Genomic DNA, 16,368 nt, shown 5'->3' with positions numbered 1-16,368 from the left:
CTCTGCTCCTCGCTCACAATCAAATGCCTTTGTTCTCAGCGCTGTTCTCACATCCTTCACGTACCGAGACGACGGCGAGAAACCACACGGATCTGATTTACAGAAAGAGACTGGAACGAACGTGAGACCATTAGATTTCCAGATTGGAAAGGGCTGCTAAGGTGAGGTCTGATTAGTATGCAAAAATGAATTCTGCATTAAACACAGTTGCCGAATGAGGTCGTGACTGAATACCGTAACAGTGTGCTCTAGTGAGTGGAAGACCAAAATATACAGAATGCAATTTTTCCTCCAAGCCAAGACTTTTAAAGACGTCCCTTTATTCAGTCTAGGGACTTGACATTTTTCATTATTTGGATAAAGAGTTCCATCTTCACAAAGTCCTAAATAGTCCACTGAACCAGCAGAGAGGTCCAAACTCCTGTCTTTATCCTTGTCCACTGCTGGTCTCTCATTGAGGGTCTGTTTGAGGTGGTTCTCGTTGCTGTTTGGCTCGCTAGTCCAGCGGCTCCTGCTTTATCCGGATGGGAGTGTGGATGGTCTGACAACGTCTGTCCTCGCGACTCAGGATGTACTCGCTGAACTGAGACGAATCCACTCCTCCTCCACACGATGCCACCATGGTGAAGCCCTTCTGGAACAATCTCTCCAGCACCTGAGGAAGAACAGCGCACCGGAGCGTTACCAATGCAGGTGTAGTCAAGCTAACGTCAGAACTGTTTAGCAGAACGTCTTAAGTTCTTGCAATTCTGAAGGGATAAAAGCAAATCAGGCATTTATGGGAAACAAGCAGCCAATTAATTAAGACGTTAAGATACGAGACACAAACGAACGACTTTTGCTCGGCAAAGAGTTAAATGAATCAGAAATGGTGTTGAAAAATGTAGCATCTGAAAAATACTTTTTTATCTATATTTTATCTTTATTCTTTCATTTCCCTCCAAGATTTCACTCTTCAGACAGACCAGTGAAGATGAGAGGGAGCGAACAGACTCCCCCTGCAGCTGTTTACTGGAGTTTGATGAGGAGTCAAAAGCGAACGGCTTCCCCCTCTGACGACCCGAAAACCCAACCACCCCACTCTTTTCCCCCCCTATCCGAAACTCCAAAAGCAAACGCAATCCCTGCCACTGTCAGAGCTTCATCGGCGAACACTCCATGCAAACCTCCTGTCCCTGTCACTCACGCGCCCGCAAAGCAATGACATGTTTTATCTGGCAGAGTAGTTGTAGATTTTTTTGAAATTCAACAGATGCAGCCTTGAGTATTCACTTACTCCTCCACTTCTTTCAAGTGTGCTTCACATGAAAATGAAAGTTCTGCCTCAAGGCAACAGAGCCAGATAAAAGTCCCACCAAAGGAAAAAAAAAAACATTCAGTCGAATCGCAGGGCCCTGAGAAAAATGTCCACCCTTATCCTCACTTTGGAACTTGATGCTAAAAAAAAACCTTTGGCAAAATTTCAGGGAGTAGTATTGCAGGGGAAATGAATTCTCCTTATGTGTTGCTCAGGTAGAGCAGATCAGGTACAGCAGCAGCAGCGTGGAGCTTTAGCCGACACAGTTTTCCATTTTCTTTAAAAAAAGAAGTGTGGTTTAATGATAAGCTCCCCGTAAGTCCTCATTTAAGTCAGTATATTGAATAAATGAAAGTGCACAGGTCACATGACTGCATTCAGAATTGAACATTAAAGACTGAATGCTCCAAAACTTTCATTACACTCAGTGCTCTGATAATTGCATCACTTTGAACTCTCAAACAAGCTCTATACCACCCCCTCTCTCCTCCTTCGCGCCCCTCTCTCTCTTTCTCTCTCTCTCTTTCTCTTTCTCTCTCTCTCTCTCTCTCTCTCTCTCTCTCTCTCTCTCTCTCTGTTAATTCCTCGCTTAATTTTCTCATGTTTCTCACGACTGGGTGGGCTTAAGAGTGTCTGACGTATAGCCAAAAAAAAAAGAAAAAAAACCCTGCACCTCTAGCGTGATACAATTAGCCGAGTGTGCAAAGGCAGGAAAAACACTGTTAGCAGATGCACCGATTAGTTATACTGTAAGTCAATTAAGCATGTGTAAAAAAAAGTCGCATAAACCAGTTTAGGTTGTTTAAAGAAACCAAAGTAGGTATTAAAAATGTAGTATGTGTGTTTAAAACGCTCCAGGCACAGATATGCTGGAGCACTTTTTTCAAAAGAAGAGATTTGTCTTGAGGACGAGTTAAAAATAAATTATGCATATCTTTTTCCCCTCGACTTCTCCGCTCGCTTTCAGGACTCTATAGTCCTACGTTAATGCCGGCATTGGAATTAGAGGTGCGCGCCTGAGTGTGCCCGCATGTGCAAATGTAGCCGCGCTTTCCAAACAAGCAAATACAAGGGATGTGTTAACATCTTGTGAGGCAGAACTGCACCTCTGCAGCTGTGGAAGCACACCTTTCTCCACACCTGCCACCTCCATCCTTCCCTCTCACACAACTCCAGCGTTTCCTGTGAGAGAGCGCACCACTTGCAGCCACCTAACAATGATGCCCCACTCCTCACTTCCAACACAATATCTGCAGCATCTCAATCTTCTTGGGCACACGACGCCTTCCACCTCATCACTCACATCATCTATACATGCTTAAACACATAAGGCGATCATCTGAACCTTCTTGTAACTGTAGACTGGCATTTCTCCCAAACCTGCTTCTGTATTTAACCTGCACTGCATATTTTAGAGTTTTCCCAGCTCCCAACACATCTTTAACACTTATTTACTCGTTCTTTGATTGCTCAGTAGACTTAACGGCGAGTCTCCTAAAATTCCTAAGGAGAGAAAAATTATAATTATTCACAGCATCAAAACTAAGAAGGGTCTTAGTTTTGGATAGGATGGTTGAGTTCCTGTCTTTAGACGAGTAGCAGATAAAGACAAGTGTTAATCTTGGCAAGTTTGAGCACAATGTGTGAATTCACTGAGATCTCTATTAAAACTCAAGAGCAGACATGAGATTACGTATTTCTGGAAATGACTTTGCTCAGGAGAAATATCTGAGCAGCAGGAGACTTAAGCAAATGTCTCCTTTTTCTTTCCATCTGATCTTGTTGTCTAGGAGAAACTACAGACACATTAAGTAGGTCTTTTTTATTTTTCTTTCCTGTCAGTGTGTATCCAAAAGTGGTTCTTCTACAGCATCTCTCTATCTGGCAAGACTGGTAACTGTCAGCCACTGATGGTTTGAATCAAGTTCGTTTTAACTGCTGGCTTATTGTTCAGTTATTAACCTTAAGGCCTATTATTTAGTAACTACTATAAGTTATACAGAAACGGCAAAGATTATGTTTTGGTCAAGTTTGTTTAACCCCTCAAAAGTGAGGCATATAATTCAGTTATTAATCTTAAGGCCTGTTATTCCATAACTCATATGTTTTATTCAGAAACTAAGAAACTAATATGTAAGTGATGTAGTTATGAGAGTGAAGAACTGAAGTGTGGGCCCACATACAGGCCCTTACATATTAAGCTTTGGGGGTTAACAAGCAAGTACAGCACTAAACTGCAATGCATTGGCCCTTCAGGACTGGTGTAAATTTGCAGCATCACAGCATTATGTCTGTTAATAGAGGTGGATTTACCTGTACAGAATTAAGTCTGCAGTATCCATTGAGTGGAAAGCGGATGACGTGAGTGGGGTCCTGGTTCCAGCCAGCATTGACTGAGTTACACATGACGTCTCCTGTCTCAGGGAAAATCTCCTCGATGAGGGCCTTATCGCCGCTCAGAGCGATCCGTTCACCCAGGTCAGGGGTCACGCGCACCACCAGACACTCACAGGGCTGCGCCGTCCGCCGCTGCTCCCGCTCCTGCTTCCAGCGCTCCAGCTCCTTCACCATGGGGCTCAGCTGGTAATAACGGGCTTCCTCATACAGCAGCTGGAACTCCTACACAGAGAACACAGAGGCAGTGGGTGAGTGGATGCAATCCAGGAGTTCCCAGTCCTGCTCCTGGAGTACCTCTGATCTGCACGATTCAACCCTTCAGCTCCCTCTTCAACTCAGGATGAGCTGATTATTTAACTAGTAACTGATATGTCAGTTTGTTCATCTGTGCTAAAAGGTTTTTTCATGTGCTCAGTGAAACCCATAGACACATCTTAGAGGCTCATATATCTATATTACCTGTAATTAAAGGTGAATTCCACCGAAACATTTCTGCATACTTAAAAGGTTAAGATGTAAACAAAGTCATTCAGAGTGGTTTGACGTAAAAACACTATTCTAGAGAAACCTACCCAATCAGAATTGTTTACAGTGGTGGTGATAGGAACCAGACATCTAAAGAGTTTAATGCCTCTGTATGTTACCTTATAGAAAGTTATTGCATGAAATGGTTCCAAATACACTCCCTGATGTGTGAGATATTGTGTTAACAGCTTTCAGAAGGTATTGGCCAAAATCCATTGATGGTGGAGAGGTGCATGCTTTTTTCACTATTTTACTATATCATTACATATAAAAACACAAAAGACATATGTTGGTTCACTGGTCGTTTTAGATAGTAAATAATAATAGACAGTAAACAATGGCTATATTTGCACTGCCAACAGTAAGTTTCTCTACAACACAGAATTTTAAACCATGTAAAAACCACTCTGAATGACTTTGTTTACATCTCAGGTATTGAATTTGGGTGGAATTCTCCTTTAAGCCTGCAAACTGGTTCAGCAGGAGGAGATTAATGTGAGCGAGATTCTGATCGTAGGCAGACCAAAACCAAGTCACAATGGACATCATAATCAGGCAAAATAAATAAAATGGCTAAAATGGCACACCTTCATTAATGCAGCTTATGTATATGATAAAAATATAGCATACAGAAAATCATAAATAGATGGAACCAGGAGGTTTTCTGAGCATCATTCAGAACAGTTTTCCACACACCAGTAGCACACATTAGCATGTAGGTCTGTAAAAGTGCTCATACTGTAGCATTAATGACTGAAATCACCCTGACTGGAGTTAGCAAAAATCATTTAGCATTAGCTAATCCATTCAAACCCATTTAGCCCAGACTGGGGCAGAGGGCTGCACTGCCCTGGCCTCTCTCCCCTCCCCCCCACAGGCTCTGGGGTCTGGCAGTACAGATTGCCTGTATTCCCCTCAGGCTCTCACTGCCCTGCAGCACCTTCACCCCAGCCTCTCGCCCCTTTCATTCTCCACCAGACCAGATGGCACCGCCACTCACTGCTAGCATTAACAACACCGATGAAGAATCACTCGTTTAACAATGTACAGAAAAGCACAGAGAAATAATATGAGAAATAAAAGAGTTAAAATAAGAAAGACAGGCTTACAGATACTTCATAGGAACACTAGTGCAAAAACGTAAACTGTTTTCTGCTTATCCTAAATCTAGTCAATCAGACAGACGTATTTGGCTTCTATAGCTTTATATCTGGGTTCTGTTGGAGCTATCAGGCTAATGAGGCTAAGTAATGGAAACTTATATCCCACCAATTAGCACTGTGCACTCTGCATACCAAAATCATCATACACTTTCTTTGAACTGTGTCAAGTTGTTAAGACTTGTTATGTGGTTTCTAACACTGTGGCTTAAAACAGACCCATCATAGGGCTGAAAGATTAACCGTTTTTATATTCAAATTGCAATTTGAAAGAGCGCAATTTACAGATCGCAAGAGAATAATTTTCATTATAGCCAAACACAGAGCTGAGAAATGCCTGTAGATGAGTTAGACCAATCAGACGCAACCAAACACCCACATAACTAACTGGGAAACTGGCGCACTATGTTCAGCGCTTGAGTCTGAAGAAGGAAAAAATGGATATGCTCATCCACTTGGCCAAAAAACAGGCCTTTATCTCCATTTATAGAAAATAACTGCAAATTAAATTGTTGTCAAAATATGAGTAAAAAAAAATAGTAATTAGATATTTTCCCCTAATGTTCATCCCTTACATAGCATAGCTAAACATAACAGTAGCAGCCATCCTATAGCTTGTATTTTGCCAATAGTTTTGTCTATTTTGATGTCGTAGCTGACTGACTACATTTGGGGTAAGAGGAAAACTGTAAATGCAATTTCACTGTTACACTCTTGATGGTCTAGGACCACGAAGCTGAAGATAAAGGTGAGAGAACTCTTCCTCATTTAGCTCAGTGATTTGTCTCAGTGTGTAACAGTGATCTCCACAAAGCTAGCTCCTCTCCTCCACCCTGTAAGAACCACTCATTTCACTGTAGGCTATGCCACAGCGAACAATAGCACGCAGCGTCTCAGACTCCACACGCTTTAATAATTGCCGCACGAAACGGAGCTGCTTTTGCTTGCCCCTCGCCCCACCCCTGTCTGGCTCGCCCTCTCTTTCTCTCCCTCTCTCTTTTTCTTTCTTTCTTTCCTTCTTTTTGGCCCATGCTGGTCCTGACAACATGCTGAGACCTAAGGCCTTCAGGCTTGGGTTAATTCAAAGGGAAACATAAGTCTTAAGGTGATATTCTTTCCCAGGCCTGTAGTGAGGGTTAGGTATGTTGATCCCCCTGCAAGGCAATGCCCTGAAACCAAATCCAGCAGACATATCTCTATGGAGAGAGACTCCTCTTTAGAATGTGAGATAGAAAAAGAGAAGCTGCACTACTGAATAAGGTGCGCCGCTTAGTCTTGAGAAGCAGGTTTGAGTTAGAGCTGAGTGAATAACATAATTTGAATTTAGCAGACTGCTGAAATCCCATTAGCCCGCATGGTCAGAACTCTGTCTGACACTTTACGGCATCACCGCAAGCAACGACCGACTGAAGTATATATCAGAGGTAACTAGTTTTTCAAATCGGGAGTGAATTAGAGGAGTTATTTCTGTCGTAAACTTTTCAAACTATTTCAAGGGGTTGAACGATTCCCTTCAGCAAGCGGATGAGATGTAGAAGCAGTATGCAGGCATACAGATCGATCTTGTGAACCCACTGTGTCAGAGTCATGAGCCTGGCAGAGTTAAGCCCTCCAGCGTTTGGATGGGGCTGCATATGATGATCAATTCAGTCACTCACTGCTTTTTGCATATTTCCCAGCTTGCGTTTAGGGGAGAGAGAGTGTGATGAGTGAACTGTGAAGGCTTGACTGTAATGAGATGTAATGATTTGATTCTGCTCGTTGTAGCTGATGTCTTCCACTGCGTCGTTTTTGCTTTTCCACACCCTCATGAAAATCGCAGTGTCAAGGAACGCTAGAAAATATGAGTCTTAAAAATCAGGGTTCCTAAATGGTTCTTGGCTCGGGTGCACGGTTCTAGGAAATAAAACCTTTACTTGTTATAGATTATTTACATTACATGAAGGTTCTTAAAATGTGCAAAAGGTTCTCCACACTCATAGTCTTACGGAAAAGTTTGGGCATTCCTGGTCAAATTACATTTTTTGTTGATTTTCTAAGTGGAAATAATCATCATAATCATCTAGAGGCAACACACATTTGCTAAATTTAATGCACAACAATTTGTGTTTTGGCACATAAAACATTTTTGTTTTATTTTTTTCCAGTAAGTTAAACTCAATAAAAACAATAAAAAGAAATTTGCACAAAACATTGGAGAAATATGTCATATTTAAATGTGCTTCCTGTAGAGAAATTTACCTTTTTGCAGTTAGATCAACAAAACATAATTTGACCAGGGGTAATCAAATTTTTGCACAAGTCTGCACATCTCATTCACAAAAATGGGTCTTTCAACGGGAACGCCATTGATTTTTCAAAATTTCTGCATAATTACATGTAAACAAAGTCATTCAGAGTAGTGTGTGAAATGGTTCATTGTAAAGAAACATACAGAGTCAGGATTGTCCACAGTGGTGATGATAGGAACCAGACATCTGAAGAGTTTAATGCCTCTAAAAGCTCCCTCAAAAAAACTATTACACAAAACGGTTCTGAAAACACTGCCTGATGCCTCAGACTTTGTTTTTATGATGGTTAACCCTCACTATCGCCATTCTGCGCCACTGTAAAACATCAGAGTTGTTCATTTTCTCTGCGATGAACCATTTCACACATTAATGACTGAACTATGCAGGAATTTTGAAAAATATGTGGAATTTCCTTGAATAACAGAATCCTCTGTTTAAATGCTCTTAAAAAAAACCAAAAGCGGTTCTATGGCATCTCCCCTTTTTGGCACCATCATTTTTAAGAGTGGTGGTAAAAAATCTCTCCATCCTGATTGATTAAGTTTAACTGCAGCTGCAGTTCAGGGTGATACAGAATTTGTCTAACAGAGCTGCTGCAGCAGCTGGAGGACATCACTGTAACTATGCGATTCATTGTGGTTAATAGTTGTGGGCTTGAGCTTAATCACTGTCAGCGAGTCCTGCAGTCAGTGTAAAATTGCAATTCTTAAACATAACAAAGCTCTAAACATGATGCAATGAAGAAACATCCCGTGTTTTCCTAATAAACAAATCCAGAAATGTACCTTGAAGTCTTCAGGGAGAAGCAGCTTGCTGGTCCGAAGGTAGCTCAGAATATAGCGGAATATCTCCCCATCCCTGTCAATGAAGTAGTGCTGCTTCAGACTGTCCAACACGATTGGCTCTGTGCCGTTGAACAGACGACTGATTCTGGAAAGGATAGAGGAGGAAGGAGGGACAAACAAGCTTACATTCAGCAGATCATTTGAATTTAACCACGATGCAAAGGCTTTACTGTAACAATAAGGAATCCTAGACACACAACATCATATTCTTTATAACTCGCTTCCTTTACATTCTGTTGTCGTAGCAGGTTGAGCAAAATCAAATGCAAGTATAATGAAGTTTTATTGTTTAACCTGGTTTGAAGAATGAGGTCAAACATTTGGAATCGTGTCCTATGCTATTCCTGCTTTTGTGTTAAATCAACTTACATCTTGTCACTGCAAAGATGTTCCTATTTCATTTTATGTTCTCTTTCTCTCTCTGACTCTCTCTCTCTCTCTCTCTTTCTCTCTCTCATTCTGGAAACTGATGCAAAACACTTAATAAGAAAACCAATTCCCCCTTTAGTGCCTGCGGTGGTTCTTTTCTCATATGGTCTTGCAGTTCCCCCAGTTAGAATTTCACCATATAGCTTCAGGCAATCTTAGTTTTTCATCTCCGTTTCTTTTTCTTTTTTTCCTCCGAAAAGCAATTAAAATGCTGCCTGCTCCCTCCCCCTCCCCCCGCTCTCCTCTCCTCCTCCCTCTCTCTCTCTCTCTCTCTATCTGCGTTATTAAATCAGAGAAGGCCATGCTGTGTGTTAAGCTGAGCAGATGTGATGGTGCACTCCCTCATTCTCTCGTGCTCATGCTCCCCTCTCTAACAGGTGGCACCCCTCTACACCCTGCCCTCTTGGGGAGTAAATTATCAGCAGACCTCTGAGGATTGAGCTGGAGATGCAGCAGGTAGGAATTTCACAACTCTACAAGTGCTGTTTGGGTGTTTTTTTTTTATTTTATTCCTTAACACCTTGAAGCCTAGACTTACTATTCAATTATTAATCCTAATACTTATTATCCACTATTATGAATTATTTGCACACCAATATGTACATTGTGTAGTTATGAGAGTGAGAAACTGAAGTGTAGGCCCACATACAGACCCTTAAACTGCAGTATAATTATGTAACTATTGATCTTGAAACGTATTATTCAGTAACTATTTTTAATGTTTTAATAACTACTAGGAATATAGTTCAGGGACTTTATCCTACTTTTTTCTTGTAATCTACTTTTTCCTTAAGGTCCTCTTACAAGATCTGTGTGGTTTTATGTACTGAAAGTAGTCATAATTCATTTTTGCATGACCATTTCCCAACCTCAGGCTATTTTTCTTACTGCCCCTTCAAGACTGATACACGTAAATGCTCTCTGTTCTGACTGGCTGACCTCTTTCAAAAAAAGCAGTCCAGGCTAAAACACTCCTTATAACTTCAGTGTGAATGGGTGGCACTAAATTGTGTTAAGTTTTCATGACATCACAAAAACAGGCTGTTTATGCAGCTTATTTTTCATATAGGTTGGTTTGAACTGGGCAGTGAATGGTATATTAGGAAAATATATCGATATTTACATACTACATCAAACTCCTCTACATCAAAAAAGCAAGGAAAAGTCAGCTTTCCACAATATGGGCCACGTACACATGCTTAGGGTTTGGGGGGTCATGTCTAGGTATGTTACTCGCATTGTACTGAATACGAGCCTGCTCCCCTGCGAGAGGAAGACCAATGCCACTTTAGTAGTGTGGTGCATCCAGAGTGAAATGCATCTAGATATTTTAATCCTGATGTTTGAACACGTCTACAGAGGAACGCTAACTAATTCAGACAAACATCAAACACAAGTGTCCCACAGAATTGTTGTCTTTGCCTCAATGAGTTTAACGTTTCTGCTAATTGCTCAACTAAACACAGTTAAGGTCTGTGGCAATAATATCTTGGTGGTGTGAAGGAGGAGGCGGGGAGCAACAGCTCTGCTCAGCTCTACAGTAAAACTGTGGAACCGATCCTGAGGTCTCTGACTGACAAAAGCAAATTCCACCTGTTTATGCCTCTGTGGCATTTCATTTGGTAGAACAAACTGACTGGTTTACAATGCAACAATGAATTGGAATAACGAAATCTGCCCAGAAGGGCTAATTTGAGTTGGGAGGTGTAATATTGCCTGGAAATCGAAGCTGTTCAAAACCTAAAATTACCTTGCAACACTGCATACAAACCCCCTCTCAGAAGAGGTCTGTTTAATTCTGATAGCCTTTTACTGTGCTTCTCATGTAACAAGCCTGAAATGTACTTAATGTTAGCTTTGTAGTTATTAACCAACCAAACAAAAAGCATATTTATAATAACAGATGAAAACATGAACAAGAGTAAAACTGTATCTGAGTAGGCATTAGTTTAATCTCTGTGGAACTCAAGACAAGCAGGAGGATCAAGAGCAATGCATTCGCATATTTGCCTTCAACTGAGTCAAACAGTTGCGCTCTCAGAGGAAGGAAGAGAAAATTGAATTTCATAACAGAAAGTTGAAGAGAATTGAATTGAATTGGACATTTTTATCCTCAAGGGGTAATGAAGTACTGGGCAAGTGAGCAGTCCTCAAAGCAACACAAAACAAACACAAAAAAAATAAACAAACACAAAAATATCACAAAACATAAGTAAAAATGAGAAATATATCGCTGCTGTCGCAAAAAAAAACCTTGTATCTTCATTTTTGTATCTCCATTTTGGCCTGTTGTCCTTTACATTGTGTGTAAATTTCATGATAAATTGATCAAAAGGAACGGCCTAAAATGACTTGGAAAAATGTCTGGTTCAATTGACTTTACATTACAAGTAAAGTATGTTTTTTCCTTCTCCTGTAAAGCTTTTTGGAGACACAAAATTTTGTTCTGACAACAGCGATATGAAATAAAATATATTAGTAAGGACTTGAAAGGAAATCTCTCTCTCTATGCTGCTTAGTGTCCATATCTGCTGATCAACCTGATGGCCGGAAGTACAGAAGTCATCCTCCACCGGACAGACCAACATCTAGAACAGCGATAACTTACAGGTCACATGTTTAACCCCTTAAACTCTAGGAACCTGCCAAAGGCTCCATACTTCATTCTTCACTCTCACAACTACATTAAATACTCCCTTCATAGCAGTTATTGAGTAACACATAGTCGTTGTTGGATATGGACTTTAATACTCACTGAGAAATAAGCCTAGAGTTTAAGGGGTTAATATGACTCAGGTTACCACTCCCACCATCATGATAGACTGTCTTACCTTGAGTCTGGATACTTGGTGAGAGTGGCCAGGCTGCTGGTGTACATGTGTCCTCCTACGTCAATGTGGACCGGAGCGTTGGCTTTAGTCAGCTGAGCTGGAAGAGGGATCCCCTGAGCGGCCAGAGGAGACACCGGAGAGCGGGTCAGAGAGAGACGAGACATGCTTCTTCCCTCCTGCGGACCAGCACACAAGAACACACCCTCAGCAGGAGCACGTAAAACACACCCTCGGCACTGCCGTTCTCTGCCAGTCCTCTCCCTCCCAGAGCTCAGAGTGCTTAGGTGTGCTTCTGGCCTGTCAACGCCTGTGAGATCACTCACACATCTGCCCCAGTCTGTATTTCACTTAAGAATTAGTGGCACAACTCTAATTAAGAGAATTTGCATCCCAGTTTTAATAGAACCGGAGGGGAGGAAAGGATGAGGATTATTAACGAGCATGAGAGAGAGAGAGAGAGAGAGGGATGGTACTGTAGGTGTCTACCTTCAGGGAAGACAGAAAGAGTGTAAACTCCTAATTAAAGGTACTGGGAGTGAGTGTGAGACATGAAAGGTTTGATGACAGCCGGTGGTTTGGATCTCTGAAAGTTTGCAGCTGAAATAAATCAACATCTCGAGCTGAAGTGGAAAAGCAACTGTTAAAGAAAAGATAAACATGTGTAAATTATAGAAGAACCACAGAATTTGACTAAAAGAATGCCCAATTATAAAGAAGCCACAGTTTCTTATTGGCAACTCCACCAGTCTCTGATATTGTATTTCAGTCAGTATTTAGTAGTTTATGTAAAAAAAAAACCAAAACATTACTGTTAAAATCTGAGTGTAAGGACCTGAGAGTTCAGTCAGAGACAGTGGAGAGCTTTGGAAACACCTGTCAAGACATTTTAAAGGCCCGTTTTAGTCTAAATTATGTCACAGCTATTCAGTATGAAAGAGCTTAAATATGACCTGCGAAATGCTGAACACACACGGTTGAAGCCTCCTTTGCTCGGGGCTCAACGCTGAAGGCTAATTGTCTTCATTATTCTCTTCTGGGTTATGAGCTTAAAGAACGACAAACACTGCACCAACCGTCTAAATGGAAAAAATAGTAGACGTCTTTTAAGACAGACGTTGGTCTTTTGTTAGAGCACGCTAGGAAAACCTGAGGTAGCTTGACGAGGCTTCCTATTCCTATGAAGTTGCCTTCATATTCGCCAACTTCTTATTCGAATTTTCCCGTTCCACCTTAAATGGCGCCGCAGTTCCATTCTGGCGCCCGCCTCACACCATGGAACTGCTGCACCATTTAAGGTGGAACGGGAAAATTCGAATAAGAAGCTGACCGGCTTTGTAGTAACTTGTCAAATATCAGCAAGTAATGTTAGCTTATGTTGTTGAACGTTACAGCCAAGCTGTAACGTTATTCTTTTCACTCAAACTCATACTTTAACCGCATTTTAATACCAAAAGGTACATAAATGAGCCACAAAGTGGAGAAAATGTGGATGAAGCGAACCCAGTATCTGCTAAGCTATCAGAGTCCATAACCCTGCACTCACGGCTGAAACCTCACAGCACACATGGAGCTACAGCTCTGCTTCTTCAGCTCTTAAACTAGTTAACACTTAAGGCAGATTTCAAAAATCTGATTTGAAGTAGAAAAAACCCTCTCCGTACCGTTTCAAACATTTTAGGACGTCCGAAGCAATCTGGCCACGAAATCTACCTCTGACGGCTGCAGGTTTCTCGTCCTTTCTGAAACAACTTGGGCGAAAATGTTTAGACCGGCTCGTCTGTCTCCACCGCGTCGGTAAAATCCCAGATATGAACGTGTGAAAAATGAAAAAAAGTAAAAAAAAATCTCGCGAATCTTCCTAAAAGCAGCTGAAAGCCTGCCAAAGCTTAAAGCACGGCAGCGGTGGAGAGATATAGGTCGCTGTGGCTTTAAAAAAAACTCGGTTCTAACACAAGAGGTGTTCTGGCAGCCCTGCTACTGAAGCTAACTGCCTGCACAGGGGGCTCCTTACCTTGGAAGACATCGCTGCTGTTGTATCTTCACCCTCTTTAAAGCATGAGATCGATCCCGTCCTCGAGTCGTGTGCTTTTTTTTTTTATTTCTTTCTTTTTTGTTGTTGGCGAAGCGTGAGAGCGCACCGAAGCCAGGCGTTTCCTCCCCGAATAACAGAGGACAGGGGCTGAGAGAGATGAAGTCTTGCTCCGGGCTCTCCTCTCGCCCCCCGGGGGCAAAGGATTAGCCTCCAATTAGCTCAGCCCTGCCTGCACATGAACGCTTGATCTCTCTTATTCATACGTCGGGAACCTATTTGAGCTCGAATCCGATCCGTTTTCCATTTTTTCCACCGACAAACAGGCGTTTCAGTGAAGTACCTGTGACCTGATTGCCATGTCTGAGATCCAGACACAGAACTCAGTGTTGCGTTTGCTTTCCTACTAAACTAAAACAGACAGAAGCTCATAGTAGTTGAGGAGCGAGCTGATAAAAGCAGGCTAGTAAGCACGTTTTGAATGCGACCCCATCACGTTTGAGGAATAAGAGCCAAACTTGTCTATGCCCCCCGCATCTGTCACACGGTGATGTGCATTAAAGCAGGATGGAGTGTAGGGACGTGAACGCAGGCAGAGCAGAAAGCGCCCCCACAGCCCGCCTGAAGCCCAACGCGCCATTTCAATCTCCAGCACGGTCAGACGGAGACCCTCCAGCCCTTAATGGCATCTTTGAGCCGGGCAAAGACAGGCAGGTTCACCGCGGTGAGAAAGGATCGCGGTTTAAGCCTACGCGGAAGGTGGAAACCGTCTGTGGCGGCGTTATCAGCGATATTCGATTGGCGATCGAATCGTTCTTTTTGAACGATTCTTTTCGGTGATTCGAGCGAATCGACTCGCAGCGCGAATGAATCGAATGAATGACAAACAAACCTGTTTTCTGCCTGCTGTGTTGTTTAGGCTGTGTCTCTCAGGATTTGACAAAAAAACACAGATGTTTATCTAACTGTTGGTTAGGCTATTTTAAAACTTCATTTTAACAGGTCTGTAATCTGTAACTAATCCAGGGGATTATTTTATTAAAGTATAATCGGATTACCTACTTTTACTTTTGAATTTCTGAAACTGATTTATAGTTGCCCACACTACTGCCTGACACTGGTTGAGTTAATCTGATATATAAAATCACATGTAGTCTAAAATCAATGTCTTATCTTTTTTGTTTTTGGTTGTCTGACATACATCTGCAAAGAAAGTGGAGACAAGTGATATTGTGTCTCAAAAACAGACCTTGCTCTCACATTTAGCAAACTGGCCAAAAAACGAAGCAATATACACATGGAAATATTTCTAACACAGACAAGATGAGTTTTTACAGAGAACATTAAGAGAGTCATTATACTACAGCTGGTAGTATCTTAAGTCACATATACCTAAACAGCTGCCTACAGCTCTCTACAAGGGAAAGATATTAGCATTAGTACGTTTTGTGTGCGTTACTGAAAAGGGAAAAACAGACTCCTTTAATAAAAGATTTAAGATGCAATATTTACTGAAGCATTCTCAGTTAAGGTGCAAAAGTAAAGAATACACTTCTTAAATGTTATACAAGATTCCAGTGTCTGTATTTAAGCTACAGCTGCCATATTAAAACCTGCATGTGAAATGCCACTGTTAAATTAGTGCTAAATTAGCATTACCATAGCATTGGCAAGCACATTAACAAGGCTATTTACAAAGTGAAGACATAGATATGATTACAGTCAGGAATATCACCAGGAGTGCCGTGTACTAGTAATGTTAATGTATTTATACAAGTAATTACTTTAATTTTACATTGTGTGTAATCTGAACACTGTGCTTATTTTTGTTGCCCTGTTTGTATCATGAGTATGTAACTGTTAGGTATTTTGCTAAATGCACTTTTCTGTTATTATCACTGAAAAATGGGAACTTGTTTTCATACCCAGCTATCACTGTGTCTTTTAAGAAACATCTAAAGACACAATTATGAAGACATGTTAAGACATCTTGAGAAGTGAAGACGTGTCTTTAAGGCATGTCTGTAGACACAGTCTTAAGATGTCCTGACCATAATAATCTCTCATGATGTAGAATGCATATTGTTTATTATTTTAGTACAGGGTTGCAGTAAAAATATTAAAAATCAAATTTAGTGCTTTTAAACACCTTTTTATGATACTTAACTCTTTATGAAAACTGACAATTGCTATTTTTTACTATTACCATTTTTACAGTTATTTCATTTTTGAATGAAGTTATTATCTGTCATTTTATTAACTTTTATTGTAATAATAAAGTAAAAAACTTAAGAAAAATGGAAAATTACTATTTTGTTACATTTTTAAATACTTCATTAGTGACCATTTTATAACTTATGACTTTAATATTGCAGAAACAACTGCTTAATAAAAAAAAATGAGTAAAAGTATAACATTTTATGTAAGTTCTCTGGTGCAACTGTTAAAAAAACCCCAAAAAATCTGCATAATAAAAGCACCTTACATAGCTTGCAACTTTTATTTTTTATTAAATGTTAAATACATTTTTATTATTTATGTTATATATTAAATGATATATTCCT

At 40.8% G+C, this 16,368-nt stretch overlaps 1 protein-coding gene across 3 annotated transcripts; it reads right to left on the bottom strand.

Moving 5' to 3' along the window:
• Positions 1 to 303: 303 nt before the first annotated feature.
• On the bottom strand, positions 304 to 14,565 carry kctd15a (potassium channel tetramerization domain containing 15a). Of its 3 annotated transcripts, none has more exons than XM_036568312.1 (5): positions 13,787 to 14,565; positions 11,776 to 11,951; positions 8,456 to 8,600; positions 3,611 to 3,916; positions 304 to 655 (listed from the first exon to the last, which is right to left on the bottom strand). In XM_036568312.1, exons 1-5 carry the CDS (start codon positions 13,796 to 13,798, stop codon positions 497 to 499), a joined length of 798 nt encoding a protein of 265 aa, XP_036424205.1. In that variant the 5' UTR covers positions 13,799 to 14,565; the 3' UTR covers positions 304 to 496. The 3 variants fall into 3 exon arrangements, with proteins under 3 accessions (XP_036424205.1, XP_036424207.1, XP_036424206.1); XM_036568314.1 differs by lacking the exon at positions 13,787 to 14,565 and adding an exon at positions 13,486 to 13,731; XM_036568313.1 differs by lacking the exon at positions 13,787 to 14,565 and adding an exon at positions 13,437 to 13,594.
• Between the last annotated feature and the right edge of the window lie 1,803 nt (positions 14,566 to 16,368).

Source organism: Colossoma macropomum, unplaced genomic scaffold, assembly GCF_904425465.1.
Source record: "Colossoma macropomum unplaced genomic scaffold, Colossoma_macropomum, whole genome shotgun sequence".
Classification (NCBI taxonomy): domain Eukaryota; kingdom Metazoa; phylum Chordata; class Actinopteri; order Characiformes; family Serrasalmidae; genus Colossoma; species Colossoma macropomum.
This window is presented reverse-complemented; position numbering and strand designations above follow the sequence as displayed.

Coding starts and splice junctions, on each gene's coding strand:
- kctd15a (XM_036568312.1), bottom strand. Junction 8,601..11,775: donor ACCAAGTATCCAGACTCAAG/GTAAGACAGTCT, acceptor TATCCTTTCCAG/AATCAGTCGTCTGTTCAACG. Junction 656..3,610: donor GCAGACTTAATTCTGTACAG/GTAAATCCACCT, acceptor GTTCTTCCTCAG/GTGCTGGAGAGATTGTTCCA.